At 36.4% G+C, this 16625-nt stretch overlaps 1 protein-coding gene across 1 annotated transcript; it reads left to right on the plus strand.

Moving 5' to 3' along the window:
- The first annotated feature begins 3203 nt into the window (after positions 1–3203).
- Positions 3204–15121, plus strand: slc39a4 (solute carrier family 39 member 4). The gene is made up of 12 exons (XM_008422153.2): positions 3204–4026; positions 8003–8317; positions 9807–10008; positions 10103–10227; positions 11481–11655; positions 11773–11945; positions 12089–12274; positions 13479–13583; positions 13832–13880; positions 13975–14127; positions 14213–14400; positions 14490–15121. Exons 1-12 carry the CDS (start codon positions 3769–3771, stop codon positions 14616–14618), a joined length of 2058 nt encoding a protein of 685 aa, XP_008420375.1. The 5' UTR covers positions 3204–3768; the 3' UTR covers positions 14619–15121.
- The last annotated feature ends 1504 nt before the right edge of the window (positions 15122–16625 follow it).

A 16625-nucleotide genomic window follows, 5' to 3' on the forward strand; every position in this document is an offset into this window, starting at 1 on the left:
ACCAATCTTCTTGCCGTTGTGGTCAAACAGCCCAATCTTTGTCTCATTTGAACATGAATCTTTTCTCCAGAAGGTTTTTGACTTTTTCATCCAAACTCTAGTCGGGCTTAAAGGTGGCGATTTTGGAGCGGAGCGTTCTTTATTGGTTGACGTCCTTTACCTCCAGGCTAATGTTAAACCAGTGTTACTGTTCAACAGTTTCCAATTTTTGATAAACTTGTTCCTGTGTTTCCTGATAAGCTTTCTTTCATCTGCAGATGGGAGTGTTTTGGTTTTCTTTCACAATCTGATTAGCTTGTGCCATCATCATTGAACTTGAAGCTATTTAAAAATGTCTCAAAAAGACATGCGATTGGTCTCCTTTTCAGTTCTTCACTGGATTTATTGGACTCTCCCGTTCTAAAGGAAATCCACTGATAATTAAAAAACAACTTCCATTTTATCAATTTACCAAGTCAGGGTTTAAAAAAGCTCAAACAAAACAAGTTTACTGTCCTATTTCAGATCTCAGGATAACTGTATTCATCATACGCTGGTGTAAATGTACCCGATGTACGTTATTTATTTAGAACAACTTTTACTTAGAGGTTGTGAGTCAGTGTTTTGTGACATTTATCAGCCCTGGACGGATTGTCAAGCTTCTGATAAAACAGTGTCTTCTAATCTAATATAAAATAGAAAACAAGTTACACAGAAACAAAGCTGCGAGTTATTTTTTTTAACAAAGCAAGTCATTAATTCAGTCAGTTACAGTCAATAAATTTAAATACACAATCCGATGAGGCTTGTTTGTCAGATTAAAAAGTATGTTTTTAAAAGAAAGATACATATATTTTTCCCACAATTCTGTATTAAAACATTTTATTTATTTGGTCTGATGTAATATTTTTATCTTAAATGTTGTGTTTTCACTAGTTTTAAATGAAAATCTTATCTGAGAACATGACATAAGCTAAAAGACCTGAAAAGGCTACATACCTTACCTCAATCTTAAGAATAGATAAGAAAAGTGAATAACATATCTAGTAAGGATTGCAACAGATGAATCTGTTCCCAGAACCTCCTTATGTTCTGCGCTGCTTTTTGAATCCCTGTCAAATATGACTGTTTATGTAGATTACATCCACTGTAGCAAATCCTCCTTCAGCGATCCGGAGACACAGATCTCCACCCAACGTAAAAGCAGATTCCACAATGCGACATTTTAGTTCCTGAAGGAGGTTCCTGCAGTGGAGAACCAGTTAAAAGTCTTTTTCCAAATGATTTGGGACTCCAGGAGCAGAATCGCAGTGAGAGACAATATCCATAAATGAAGATGAGGACAGTTTCAGGAGTGGCCAGTCATCCGAAATTACTCCAAGAGCAAATCGACTACTCATCCAGGAGGTCACAAAAGAGTTGATGATGCAGCAATAAGATTAGACTGGCCAACACGTGCATCAATGGGCGAGTTCAAAAGGGCAAAAACATCTTGATGAAGAAAATACTCTGTAGATCGACTGGACAAAAGTAAAACATTTCCAAAGGGATGCATCTCATTACATCCATTCTAAATTAACGCATTTTTTTAAACGATACGCCATGGTTTTACCATCACGCCATGGTTTTACCATCACGCCATGGTTTTACCATCACGCCATGGTGGTGTTTTACCACCACCATGGCAAAACATGGTGGTGGTAGTGTAATGATCTGGGCCTGCTTTGATGATCAAGATCTAAACAATTTGCTACATGACAGAACCATAAATCATGCTCTCCACCATCCTGAAGGAAAATATCCAATTTTATGGAGCATGACAATGAGCCAACGTCTCAAAAATAATACCTTAGCTGGCCTAGACAGAAGCTGGACTTTAATCTGACTGAGAATGCAGCAGTGCAACTCCAGAACCATTTTTAAAAATTAAAAATTATGAAAAAGTGGGCTAAAGTACATCCACAACAACCAGAGGAAGTTCTGCATGAAGCCAGACTGCAAGTTACAAATAACAGAAAAATGTCACAGGTTAACCTCACCCTACTTACTCACATTCAGAAAGTCTTCCTGGTGTTGTTATTCAGTCCAAACCAGGTAACATCCTTTTATGTTGGCAGCAAAACAGGTGTAACTCAACCAAAATCCTACCGACTTCACCTTTAAATAACTAAAGCAAAACTCTTTTGGGGCCAAACAAAGATAAACTATTTTTCCCCATCTTGTGCTGGTGCCTCCATCTATCATCTATACTGTCATTGTGTTCACACTTTGGACAGACTGGCAGTGACTTTGCATTGACTTTTCATTCATTTTTTTATACATTTCTACAGCCTGACCCTAAATCTAACCATTACCAGAAGATACCAAACCATAAAACGGCCCTAAACTCAATTCACACTTTAGTCCTCCTAAAGCTAACCCCTAATCCAAAAACATTTCTCACAGTGCAGTATTTGTTTGGATACAGTGTTCCTTACACTGTATCAAAAACAAGACTACCCACACACACACAACTAAAGACAATTTAAAGATACCTAGCAGTCATGTTTTTGGACAGTCACCCAGAAAGAACCTGTAAACTCCATCCAGGTCTGGTTTTTCTTGCAGGAAGGCAACAGAGCTACTAATGCTGCGTTCACACTGCAGAATCAAGTCAATCAATCAAATTTTATTTGTATAGCAAATTTCAGCAGCAAGGCATTTCAAAGTGCTTTACATAATTAAAATAAAAACAGAAATAAATTAAGTGACCCAATTCCTGTATCTGATCTTTTTAAGACATTCTGAACAGTACAGGTCGGATATTTTTTTCAAAATGCGACCCAGGTCACTTGGAGTGTGTTCACACTGCAACCTGAAGTGACCCAATTCTGATTTTTTTTTTTCATGAGTCTGAACAGCACAGGTCAGATTCTTTTTTAATATATTAGCATATCTGATATGTATCGCATTCAAATGCGACCTAACGTCCAGGCTGCATTCATCCGAACTGAACGTCACTGATACTCAACAAGTCTCTCTATTCTGCGTCCTGATACGGGCAAGCGGAAATAAAAAAAACAACTAAGATGGACTATATGAGGATTAAGTTGTTAAAGTGCTGGCTCCGGTCAGACAACAACTTCAAATGTGTAAGCTATGCTCCACCGTTAGCCTCCATGTTTACTTCCGCAAACACTGAGCACTACTTTTTTTTTTTATGGCGGTTGGTAGAACACTGAGAACGCTGAGCACGGTGACGTTATTGCGCCCTCTACTGCGCATGCGGGACACTTTCAGGCCTAACTGCAGCACCATGCAGCCCCGCCCTGGGTAATGTCGCCTAAATCAAAAACTGACAAAACTACTCGTATATTACAAAAGTTTAGACGATAATTACTTCTTCCAAAGGTGATACTACCATTTTTAAAGTTTTGGTAGCAAATGTACTTTTTCGCGTATGTATAAGTTACCAATTTCCAGTCACCATTTATAAGTTGCCCTTTGTATCCACTAAAGTTATGCAACATTTTTCAAGAGGTCATGCTTCAGATCATTATCACTCCATTTGTTCCATTAAAATACTAAAATGAAATTTAATATTTTTATTCCAGAAAGGTCTTGAGGTCACCAAAAGAGACCTCAGATGGTCTCTGCAGACTAGAGACCCTCTCTAGTTTGCAGGTGTAGGCAACAGGTGCGCTAAACTCCGAGCCACGTCTCAGCCAATCACAATCCAGAGTCCAGATCCGGTGAGAGCATGGCCGCTTTTCAGGAGTATATCTGCGAGCAGAGGCTCCGCACGGCTCAATGTGCCACCACTGCAGCAGCTTTGAACTTATATTCCAGGCTGAAGTAAGTTTTAAGATGAAGTCCTTCGTCCTGCTGCTTCTGTCCCTCTCCTGCTGTCCGGGTTCGGTTGGTTCCTCTTCCGCTGTGGAGGACGCGTACAGCGCCGTCGTCAGCGTCGTGTCTCCGGGCCAGAGCTTTCTGACCGGGGAGTCCCTTCGCTCCCTCTTTAATACCCTGCAGAATCGTGTGCAGTGCGGTGAGGTGCCGTGTGGAAAGGTGAGTTTTATTGGGCCGAACCTGGCTACCAGGTTAGGGTCGACGGAACCGGGAGCCCAACTGCTGCAGATCCAAGAGATACTAGTTACCCGCTCATTACCGCGGAAATAAATAGGATTTTGTAATTAGATGCACAGATATTGGTCGTAATATGTTGATTTAGTTAAAAACAAAGTGTATCTTAATAAGTAAAAAATAATTTAAAGCGAAGTGAAGTTGATTAAATTCAAAGTAGAACTTAAAACTGACATGTTTTTTGTTTTTTCGTTTGCTCTTTTTGTTTGTTTATTAAAAAACAAAATGCCGTAAAATGAAAAACAAATTCTTACCTGCCTCGGAAAGTTGAAGCTGTTTCGGAAAAAGAGGCAGTAGCACCTAATCTATCATTCTTCTTTTTTTCTTATTTCTTTTTTTTGACAATTGTACAGACTTAAAACTAAAACAAATTTAAACTTCTGAGTCAAGAGGTTGTAATAAAAAAGTACATATTTAAATGTATACAGATTATATATCGACCTTATTCTGTAATCTAACATTTAAAAAAGTACATTTATGAACATACAACTTTTACAAAGATGGAATATATATGAACATTTTAAACCAATTTAAAATATAGAATAGGATTATTGTAACACGGTAGAGAAATTAGGTGTCCAACAGTGGGGAAATGAAAAGAAAAAGTAAAAATTTAATGATGCTGATGTTGAATATTAATATATATATATATAAATTTATTTTTTTTTTTTAAACATCGGTATCATTAAATTTGTACTTTTTTATTATATTATTATAAAAAATAAGAAAAGTATGTTTGAATAATTACATCTTTGATTTTTAAATAATTCCAGATTATCCTGACAATTTTTTTTAAACAAAAACACATTTTTATCTATTTTACTCAAACCAGAGCTTATGTGCATGAAAGAAAATAACAAAGAAAATGTAATTTTACTGGTTAATGTTGATTAAGAGAATAAACGGTGATTTTAAACGTTTAAGCTTCAGACGCCCTGACTGCTGGTTTATTATTAAGTCGAGAGTCTAACCTGCAGCTCTGCTGTCGGGTGTGGCTCCATTTCCTTCACAGGTTCCTTTAGTTATTATAGAAAAAAAAATTAAACTTTGCAGCATTTTTTAAATATTGTATAATAATAATAAAAAAGCTTGTTTTAGTAATTTCTCTCTGTTTGCATACAATATTTGAATAAAAGCTGCAACAAAATGTTTTTTCGTTTCATCACTAAATTACTAATTATGTGTTCTCCTTTAATTTCATTTTATTTGAAAGGATTAAAAGATGTGGAATTTTTCATTAAATTAACTAATTAAAGTGAAAAGTATCCACCTTTGTTCACATCAGTTAAAATGCAAAAACTTTCTTGTTTCAAAAAAAATAAAAATATTAAAAATTCTTTAAAACATTCTTGAATATAACCAGAAAATGATCACATTTTAAAGCAGGTATGTTCAAGTTTTTTCTTATGTTGATTTCACGGGTCTAGATAAATTTTGATTAGCAGGAGCGATAACGACATTAAAAATACAATTTACAGAAAATGTATTTATTTGGCTCGTAAATATGCTTTACAATGATATTTTTATTTAGTTTGATTTTTTGAAGAGCGTTGCATGACCCTAAAATTATTGATTTGTGACCACCAGTGGGGCCCCGACCCCATCTTTGGGAACCACAGTTATAAATAAATGCATTGATTAGAGAAAGTTGTTTTTACAAAAAGTAAAAATTGATCATCTTTTGTCTGTAAACAGGGGAATTCATTGTGTAAGTAAAATTGTAACAAAAAAGTAACATTAAAAAAGGGAATGCTGTAAGCATGGAACAGCATTTTCCAATAAATGTAGTAATATCCATAAATCTTGCACGCAAACTAATGTGTAATATTTCTCAGCTTTTGGAGAAAAGACACAAAGTCCTGAATTGTTTTGTTGTTTTTTATCAAAAATAATTACATTTGTAAAATCAATTGTTACATTTGTTTTTAAAATTTGTTAAAGTTCATGTCAGAAAAAGACTGAGCATGCATCGGTTTTTATTAGCAGAACCAAACCTTTTCTCTATAAAAAAGCAAAAGAAGCGGCAGCAAGGCTCAGGTTAGCAGAGTTGGATCTGAATAAGAAATATCCAGAAAATGCATTTAATCTCTCATAAAAATCATAACTTACCAGAAACTAGTTAAGCTACAGCACTAATTCAGCGTCACTTTAAAAACTATGCTATTCTTTTACTTAAACTATTTTAAAGGAAACTAAACTCTATTCAGATGTGTCTCTCTTAATCACAGTGACTGTATCTTTTGTCAGAACAAACATTTTAAGTGCGCTTATTTCTCAAAACCAAAATGACACTGTACGTTAACTGTCAAGCACGGCAGTGGAGGGGTCATGACTTGGGCTTGTTTTATTACCTCAGGACCCAAATGACCTCGGCCTCCTCGCAAATATTTGAAGAGCAACTCAAAAAAAAGGAAATAATTGAGGTGTTGTAATATTCCAGTCAAAGTCCAGACCTCAAACTGAAAAGCGGGTTCCTGGCGGCCTCAATAAACTTAAGTAACGTTGTAGGTCAGAATCCCTCCGCAAAGATCCGAGGTGCTGATAAACTCAGACAAAAAGCTACTGCTGCTAAAGTTTTACATCCTGGTTTCACATGTTTGCTTTAGCTTTGTTTGACATGGATAATTACAAAGTGTAACAACATGGCTTAGGTCTGAAATCTAATATTTGCACCCAGAAAAGCATTCCTGTTATTACTGCTAATGCCTGGCTTTTACCCTGAAAGTTAAATATTGTTTATACTTTTCATTAATCTGTTCAAGTGTTGAATCTATATTGAATTACTTCCAAATTGGCTGCAGAAATTTAATATAAACATATAAAGCCACACAGTATTTTTTTAACCCTTGTATCTGGATGTTTTTGAGACTAAAGAATGAAACTTAATTGTTTTACATCTGTGTTCATTTAAAGCCTACTGGCTAATATTATCATAGCTTTAACACAAAATGTAAAAAAAAGAAAAAATGTCTATGCTTATAAAGAGTTCTTAATCTAACATTTCATAGGGCCTTATCAAGTTATCAGAAGAATAATCAACCCTTTTGTTTCCTTATTGAGGCTGAATTGCTTTCCTTTCTTCATATTAGACTATTCCCCCTGTTTAATTTGATAAACTGCTATAATATCTGATTGAGATAAAATACTTTATCAGCAGGAACAGAGTCCTTGAACTTCTTCGATGACAGCTGTAAAATGCATCAATGCGCAGCATGAAACTGTGAAATATCTCTTGTGTGACTGCGATGGGACAGAAAGGAATAATTATTTATGCAAAATATAACTTTGTATTTATGGCTTTAATAACAACAAAAAATTTAAGTAACATTTTTCTGTATTTGTTGAAAGTTTCTGTTCAGATCCTCCACTCTCCTTCCTGATGTCTTTTAGTTGCAGTGAACAATTCGTAGTGGATTAATGACTCAAAATGCAAGTCTAACTCGCAGCATGAAATATTTCACCATTATCGCCTAAATTGTTGCCTGTCATGAATGTTACTCGTCTCGTCGTTTACTGCTTCTCACATCTCAACAGAGCTGAGTGAAATCTGATGCTTGAACTTCGCTCATTTCTACTCAGAATAGATCCAGACGTTAATAGTGATCTTAGAAATATAGGAAATGTTATGCAAAAAGATGTCTAGTAGAATATGATGTCGGGATGAACTGAATTTTGAAACCACACCTTGGAGATTTTTTTTTTAAAAGAATTGCGAGAATTAACAGTAATGCAGTTATGTCGTATAAATCGCAATATTAATAGATATCACATTAATGCTTTCGGCTAGAGGGTGAGAAAACCTTAAAACATTTACTGTAAATGAATGCAAGGCTCCACAGGTGGTTGTTTAATCTGATCTTGTGTGTTTTTTCTTTGTCTCTCTCATTGTGCGAATGCTCAGTGTGACCTGGCCGGGTCAGTTCATCAACTCATCGGGAATCACTCTGTCCACGGGAGGGAAGAAGACGGAAAAGTTGAGGACAACGTAACCGTCAGCGTGTCTCAGTTCCCAGTTCTCGCTGCCGGCAGCGTCCTGTACCTCTCCTCGCCGGACTCGGTCTGTACGGCCGTGGGTCAGGGGAAGTGGGCAGAGGAGACGGACCGCTTCCTGCACAAACACACACACTCTGACCACCGCTCACACCCTCACATTGGCATTGTTGGACTTGGGGGCGTGATTCAGGACCTGCAAAACCACTATGAGCCGTCAAATAAGGTAAAACCCTTAGACACTCGTCTTTTGGTGCATAAAAATACAAGAAAATCATTAAGTTACGATGCTAAAATACCAAAAGTTTATATTCAAAATTAGTCTTTAAATTAGTCAATTTGGCTTGTTGCATATTTTTGCTTAAGGTTTAATGAGCTTGAAGAGAAGATGGTTGCAAAACTCTTATTTCAAGTTTAACTATTATAAGTTCGGAAGCCACTGCCCTGAATAAACAATAATATAAATCCACAAGCAATTTAATAAGCTTGCATAACAGTCTTTATCACTCTTTAGGTAACATTTTTCAGCTTTTATTGTACGTTGAAGGTGTCAATAAGTAATTTAAGAAATATTTTATTAGTTAATAGCACCAGCTGACAAGTCAAAGTTTCACACTGCATGTCCTGCGTCTCCTGAAACCGTGCACCTCCCCGGACATAGGTCAGATCCAGCTAAGATCTGGAAAAAACGACCACATTCCAGCTTCAGTCATACAAAATGCAACAATGCCAGTTTCATTATATGTCTTAGAGTATCATGAGGAAGTTTAATGTTTTTGTTTCTCATCTTGGATAGTGAATATCTTTTTATTTAAAAAAATATTTTCAGCTTGTTTTTTCTGCAGAATGCTAAGCTGTTAGCGCTGTTCAAGCCACCCACATCCAGAGTTGGGTAGTAACTAGTTACATTTACTCAATTACATTTACTTGAGTAACTTTTTTGACAATGAAAAAAAACAATTTTTACTATGCTGTACTTTTACTTGAGTAATTTTATTATGAAGTATTTCTACTCTTATTTGAGTAAAATTTCTGTATTCTCATGTTTTAACCAAAAACTCAAAAGACAGACACACACTTGCAGTTTTTGTTAAAGTTTAATAAGTTTGTTTTTTTTATTATTGGAAGAAACTGATTTGGACATTTTTTGTTACTTATGTGAATTATTGTCATTTTAGTCCTTTAAAAAACTAAAATTTCCACTTAACTTTGTTTTGGTTCATCTGATTATGTAATTTTTAAATATTAAACGATTCATTTGATCAGTTACTCAGTATTCGAGTAACTTTTTATGAAATACTTTTTTACTTGAGTAATTTCTTGGACCTTCACTTGAGTTAAAATATGTTGAAGTAGTGCTACTCTTACTTGAGTAACGTCTCCAGTTGGTAAATTTGTATGCATTTTTTTCAAGCCAGAAATGATGTATAAAATTCTTTTGTGTATTAATCCAGAAGTTGCTTTAATATGAAGCAAAAGCCAGCAGATCACATTTCCAAGAAGTAACATTAATTAAAGTGAACTAAGTAACATTCTCCCTCCTGAAGCTGCTGTTTTTGTATCCTACTTGTTAAATAACTTCAAATTTGAAATAAGGATATGTCTAAACCTTCAGTGAGTCGTGTTTTTTTTGGCGTGGGGGTTTAAACTGAACTTACAGGCAGCCTGGAGACAAACCTTTTATTTATTGCGGATGCTTACCTCTCTGTCCTCAGAGCTGTGTAGCGGCCAGCAGCATCATGGTGGAGGTGGACCCGTTGTTTCCAGACCAGAAACAGGAAGTGGGCGCAGTGCTGGGGCGTGTCCTCTACTATGCCCTGCTTGGTTACTGCTTCAGTGATGAGTCCCTGCCGGAAGAGAGCTTTTTCCTGGATTACATCATGACTCAACTTGGTTCAGAAAATTTCACTGTTCATGGTAAATACTCCCAGACAGTCCAGTCCATACTGAAGCTAAGGAGAAATGGTCCACGTCTAGATATTTGTGCTCAGTTGTGCTTTGTGTCCTGCAGATTTGGAGGTTCTCATGACGAACCTGAATATTGGTTCAGAGGGCGACCATGATCACGATCATAACGAAGACACCGATAATCATCGAAGGAAGCAGAGTGGGCCTAAAAGTAACAGCTGGCAGCATGTAAGTACCTGTACGACCTGCATGATGAAAGTCTAAATCAATAACAACATACATTTTTGGAAAAAATTAAGAGTCCACTGCACCTGAACCCCATTGAAAACCTCCTGCTCATTCTACCAAATATTGATCTCTGAACTCTTCCCGGGTTAAAACATCAGTATTGTTGTTTCTAAATGAAGATCAACTTCTTTTCTCTGCATTATTTGAGGTCTGAAGTCTCTGCATCCTTTTCATTATTTTGACAATTTCTCTTCTTCTGCAAATGCTAAATATTTGCTTGAAATTTCAGAGACATGTTGTCAGTAGTTCATAGAATAAAAGAACAATGTTCACTTTACTCAAACATATACCTATAAAAAGTAAAATCAGAGAAACTGATCATTTCAAGTGGCCTCTTATTTTTTTTCCAGAGCTATATATATTGATATAAACATGTGATCAATATCAATAGATGATCATCTGATGGAATATTCAATAATTTCCCTGAACTGCCATCTAGAACCACACGGTATTCTGGGGGATTTAGAGGAAAGGCTTTAGTTGCTCAGCCTCTCACAGCCAGAAGTAAGGTTGGGTGGAATTTACTAGCCGACTCTTTGGTTACCTAGCAACAGCCTGCTAAGTAACTTGTAGTTACCTAGCAACAACTTGTTGAGTAACTGGCGCAGCAGCAGTTTAGCTCTTTGCCTCGTTTTGCTTAAAAATAAAAAACTGTGTGGAGTGAAAACTGGATAAAACAGGAAAGGTCTCGCCACCAGATTGGCAGTATTTCAGATATTTAAACAAAAATAACTAACCAGTAATTATTGATATTGACTAATATGCTTATATCATGTTTTTCAGCCATATTGTCCAGCCGTAAGTTGTTCCAACATAAACTGTTGTAAAAAAGTATATCCCCTTAACGATATCTTTTGGGGTTTTTTCACAAATAAATGTTCAAAATCACTTACATTTTGACTTGGAAACTAAAAAAACTTTGTTGATAACTTGGAATATTTCAGACTAAATTCCAAAGAAACAAGAAATTTGAAAGGGGACAAACACTTTTCCCACTAATTAGTCTAGTGCCAAAAAATTGTTTTCAGAAGAATGTTATTTTTGTTCATGCTGATAAATTCAAATCATCCACTTTTCTCATTTTTAAGCACACACTGCATAAGTTTTTGTGTTTGGGAAAGAAAAACAGCACTGTATTACAAATAATGTTTAAAAATATGTCATTTTAATTATTTTCTTTTGTTTTTTTTCAGCACTGTTTTACAGCTGACGAACTGATCAAGATCTATAAACTTACTGGGGAAAGTTCTGGCATGGGTCAATCTGGCATTGCAAAGCTCAGTCCTGCTCTGGTCCAGCAGATCCTGAGTGGAACGTGCACCACCGTGCCAGAACCAGTGACCCCCGAGGGCCTCTCCACCACTGACAGTGAGCGTGACGCAATGACTGCTGCTTTTATTGGGTTGCACTTTATGAAACTTGGATATGTTATTTTAACTGATTCGCAAACCTGACCTCTTCCATCTCCTGCTCTTCTCCCTGCAGAATACCTTTATGCAACCATTGCCAATCTACTCATAACCCTCACTGCCATGCTTGGCATCGTGGTGCTGCTGTGTACGTCATGCACCAACGTTTTCCAGATGAGCGTCCAGTTCTGCATCAGCATGGCTGTCGGTTCTCTGACTGGAGACGCCCTGCTGCACCTCATACCAATGGTGGGTGAAGAAAAAACTAATTATTCAAAGCACATTTGTCCTGTAATTGTTGATCGTGTTGGATAAATTATTCCTTCTCCATCATCAATTAAAAGTAAAGCATTGACACGTCTAAATTTGACCTTCCTCTCGTATGCTTCCAGATTCTTGGTATACACGTTCACACAGAGGACGGCAGTGACGCTCATCAGCATTCAAGCGACGAACACGTAGAAACGCCAGACTACATTTTCAAAATGCTGGTGGTGATTGGAGGGGTCTACGTATTTTACCTGATGGAAACCATCTTCTCAATGGTCACCAATAAAAATGAACACCATCATGAGGGGGTAAGTGGAGACACTCAACCTGAAGATATAACTTTTATATTATTATTATTAAAAAGCTATTTTTGTGTCTTCAGATCTGCTTCAGAGATGAAAGTAGGTTTAAATCACTAATTGACATTAAATCCGACTAAACATTTTGTAGGTTTCAACATTATTTCTATGCATTAAAAGCCTGAATAATGGGATATATTTTTAGAAATTCAAAAGTGTACATACACTGAGACCATTTAGCTTTTAAGGCTGTAAACTTCTGATTGGCTTTGGAGGGATCTGGAGAAAAACAGGGGAGATTTTAAGCCTGAAAACACCAACCAAACTGAGGGACAGGAGTGGCAGCATCATTTTTCAGAAAGAGGAACTGGTGCACTTCACAAAATAGATGGCATCATGCATAAGGAACATTATGGTTAAAAAATGGAGGAAGTGTCTCCAACAGGTTGGAGCAGAAATGGGTTTTCTAAATGGACAATTCCTCCAATCATGTGATTTAAATACAAAATGACTTTAGTAAGACGGTTAATATTTTGGAGACACAATAATAAAGCCCTGATTTTAATCCTATAGAAAATTTACGTGCAACACTGAAAAGTTGTTTATGTGAGGCAGCATACAAACTGAACAAAATGAGCCAGAATTTCAGAAAACTATTAGAAGAAGCTTGTTGAACGATGGCAGAAACATTTCAGTCACACAATTTAAAGGACAACAGATTTTGTAAATAGCCAATTATTCTTTTTTTATAATGTGTAATTTTTTTTTTTGTACATAGAAAGGAGCCATGTTAACTTTTGTTGTTTTTACCTTTCTCATGAACAAAATGTTTTTGTTTAATTAAAAGTTGACTGGTCGTCAATTTTTACGACCAGTCAGACCGTAGAGTGTAAACTCCTAAAATTAAAAGAAAATATATTTGAATTTAAATTTGTGTCACTTTTTTCTATCAATTAGCAGATAGGAATAATCCTAACTGATCTAAAACAGAAAAACTTTAGCATGATTTTAATGCCGAAAGTGGAAAAAAAACACATTTGTGTCTTTTTCTTAGTCATTTTGAACATCTTGTCTCACTTGTCAGAAGTATTACGAAGCATCTAATAAGAAATAATTGGAACAATTTACTTTCCGTTTAGCCTTTCTATAGATTGCCATCGGATCAATTTTTATTTCTATCCTAAATTTCTAAAATGTTTTGCCCCTCTTGTAGGACGAATCAAACCCTCACCACTGCGATCATATTGGGGTTTTAGAGATGTACCAACAGGAAAAGAAACAAAAAGATAAGTCTCAGTCTGCATCCAAGGCAGATCTGGTGAGTAAACGACTCAAATTAATGACATTTAAACATTTTAAGACTATTGCCTGATTGAAAAGGGATATAGAAGTCGAATTTACCTTCACAAAAAAAGAAAACGAATACACCACATACTTGTCTTGTAGTAAAAGGCTTCTTTCCTGGACAAAGTATGTAGAAATGAATTCACCATCCTGTAGTTTTACTTTTAAGACAACCTGCTTGAATTGTTTGAATTAACATTAAAGGTAATGCAAACATTTCAGGTTGATGATGAAGAAAAGTATGATTCAGAGCAGAAAAAGCAGAGAAAAGGTGAGTAAAACATCCCCCAACAAAGAAAAGTGAGTTCATGAAGTCGGGATAATCACCATGTTTATTGCACAAACTATAATCTTTTGTATTACAGAAAAGCACCTGCTGCCTTACATGATAACCATCGGTGACGGGATACACAACTTCGCAGACGGATTGGCAATAGGCGCGGCTTTCTCCATGTCATGGAGGTCCGGTCTGGCCACATCAGTGGCGGTGCTCTGCCACGAACTCCCTCATGAACTCGGTGAGCTACGTCACTCTGAACATTTGAGTTGATCCTATTTGGGTTTTTTAGACTTAACCTCACTGTTTTGCTGTCATTTCTGCAGGGGATTTTGCCATCCTGCTCCACAGCGGCTTGTCTGTCCAAAAGGCGCTGCTTTTAAACATGGGCAGCGCCGTGACCTCTTTTATAGGCCTGTATATCTCTCTGTCTGTAGCCACTGACCTTGCAACCCAGCAGTGGATAGGTGCAGTAGCTGCAGGGCTCTTTCTCTATGTTGGCCTGGCTGACATGGTGAGTGCTTCTACTCGATTACCTTTGAATAAAAACTAAAATCCTGCAGAAACGCATTAAAAACCGTCTTTCCTTTGTGTTACTTGCAGCTCCCTACGCTGGTCCATGTCGGCAGCAAGAGGCCGTGGCAGAAGTTTCTGCTGCAGAACGCCGGTATTCTAATCGGCTGGATTATCCTGCTGCTGCTGTCACTTTACGAGGACGAGATTAGCTTTTAATAGTTTTAATTTTATTAAACCAGCCTTTCCTAATGGCTCATCGTTTCCCTGGAAACATCGTAAAGCCTTTAGATAAAAAAAAATAAAAAATCCAAATTAATGTTTGAATATTTCCTCAAAGTTGTCTAAATGTCAACTTAAAGCATCCCCAGAAAGTTTTGTCCCTGAGTTAGTTTAGCTCTTTACATCCTTTACTGCAGTCCTTTGGGCACTCTGGATCCTCTGCATATCTTGTCCTATGACTGAAACGGTATTTTGGATCTTGAGTGCATCAGAACCTCTGATTGCACATGCAGAGACATGCACACAGAACACTGTAAAGTAATGTCACTGTGCAAACTGAGCTGCTCGCTCTATTGAAACCTCCCTCACATGCAACATTATGCAATCTGATAAAAATACAGATAAGTTTTTTATCCAGTACAACACTGAAACTGATGATGGAGGTACAGAAACCTCCCTTATTTATAGGAGGATTCTACAGATTGCAGGGAAAAAAATAAGCATAGCCATGACGCACATGTTGTAATAAATATGAAGAGCTAAATAATGATGTGCTCCCAATGAAATGAGGTTTTATAAATTTAAAACGTGGAGCTCATACACAGGGGAGTCCCAATATGCTGTAAATAAAAACTTGAATCCAAATACCAAATGAAAGGTTGTTTGACCATGTGAACACTCCATTAAACTACCAGTATCATAGAGAAGACTTGAGATATTCTTTCCAGAGTTTTTATAAAATAAAATGCGTTACTGAACTCCATCAAATGTGACCGAATACAATTTAAACTCATTTTTAAAATACACAATGTTTAAATGAATATAAATGTACCTTTTGATGCTTTTTTTTTGTCATTGTTGCTTAATTTATGTTTTCCTAACTTTTCAGTGGTGCATTTTGATGCACTTTTGTTTGCTAAATGGATGTTGACACTGACTTTGCTTTGGATTTTCTGTTTTTGACCAAAGCTAATTGTTTCTATAGCTTTTTTTTTTGTTTGTTTTTTTACATAAGTTAATTATTTTTATGAGTGAATGATGAACATATGTTTGTTAATGTGAAAATGATGTCTTTTTGTATACCGTTTTCTTTCTCTGTAATGAACAGAAGTGCCAATGGTGCTATATGAATAAACCGATCTGAATTGATACATGGCTTTATCACAGGCACAGTGTATTTTTACACTGTAGTACTCTACAACTAAAAATAATCAAAACTCAACCATTAACCCTGCTTACAGACAGAAAACTCACTCCACGCACGTCTCTATGATTCACAGCATTTTTGCTGATTAAAATGTAGGTTTCCATACTCCTATCAGTCCATATTAGCCTAATGGCGAAGTGATAATGATATGTTTGTGATAAGCAGATATAAGAGGCGACAGATTGTCCTGGTCGTCGTCTTATCAGAAAACACCCCATTGGAATACCTCAGCTTGGGACAAAGTATTGCCTTTTTTTCATGTCGATAAAACTGTTATCGCAGTTCCTTTATCATTTATGATGAAAGCAGAAATAATGCATTAACTGATGTAATCTGGCTTAAAATGAACACATTTGAATGAATAAATTGCCAAGATAAAATACTAAACTATGTTGTGACAATTACTCCAACACAATTTAACTGTATTTTAAACAAATCTGGTTCTCTCATAAAATCTAAGTAAGCTGCTACAACGCAAATGTTGGTTTGTTCCCCTTTGGCTTTTTCAGATGACCAAATGCAAATGGTCATTACAAAATGTTCAAAAGCATGTATTATTTTTTGCTTCTACTTCATAATTAGCCACGACTGTCTAGTGCTGTGAAAAAGTATTTGTTCTCTTAAATATTTCCTCAGGAACAAGCAACAAAATTAGACAAGAATGGCCTCAGTGAACCCGAGTTTTCAAACGGTATATTTATGTAACAGGAAAAGCTGTAAAAGCTGTCCTTGAGAGGGGCTGGACGTACTTCCACTCTGGAGTTGCCCACGGTGAGAGGCGCCGGGCTGGAGTGGGC

This window comes from Poecilia reticulata, linkage group LG11 (assembly GCF_000633615.1).
Source record: "Poecilia reticulata strain Guanapo linkage group LG11, Guppy_female_1.0+MT, whole genome shotgun sequence".
NCBI classification, from domain to species: Eukaryota; Metazoa; Chordata; class Actinopteri; order Cyprinodontiformes; family Poeciliidae; genus Poecilia; species Poecilia reticulata.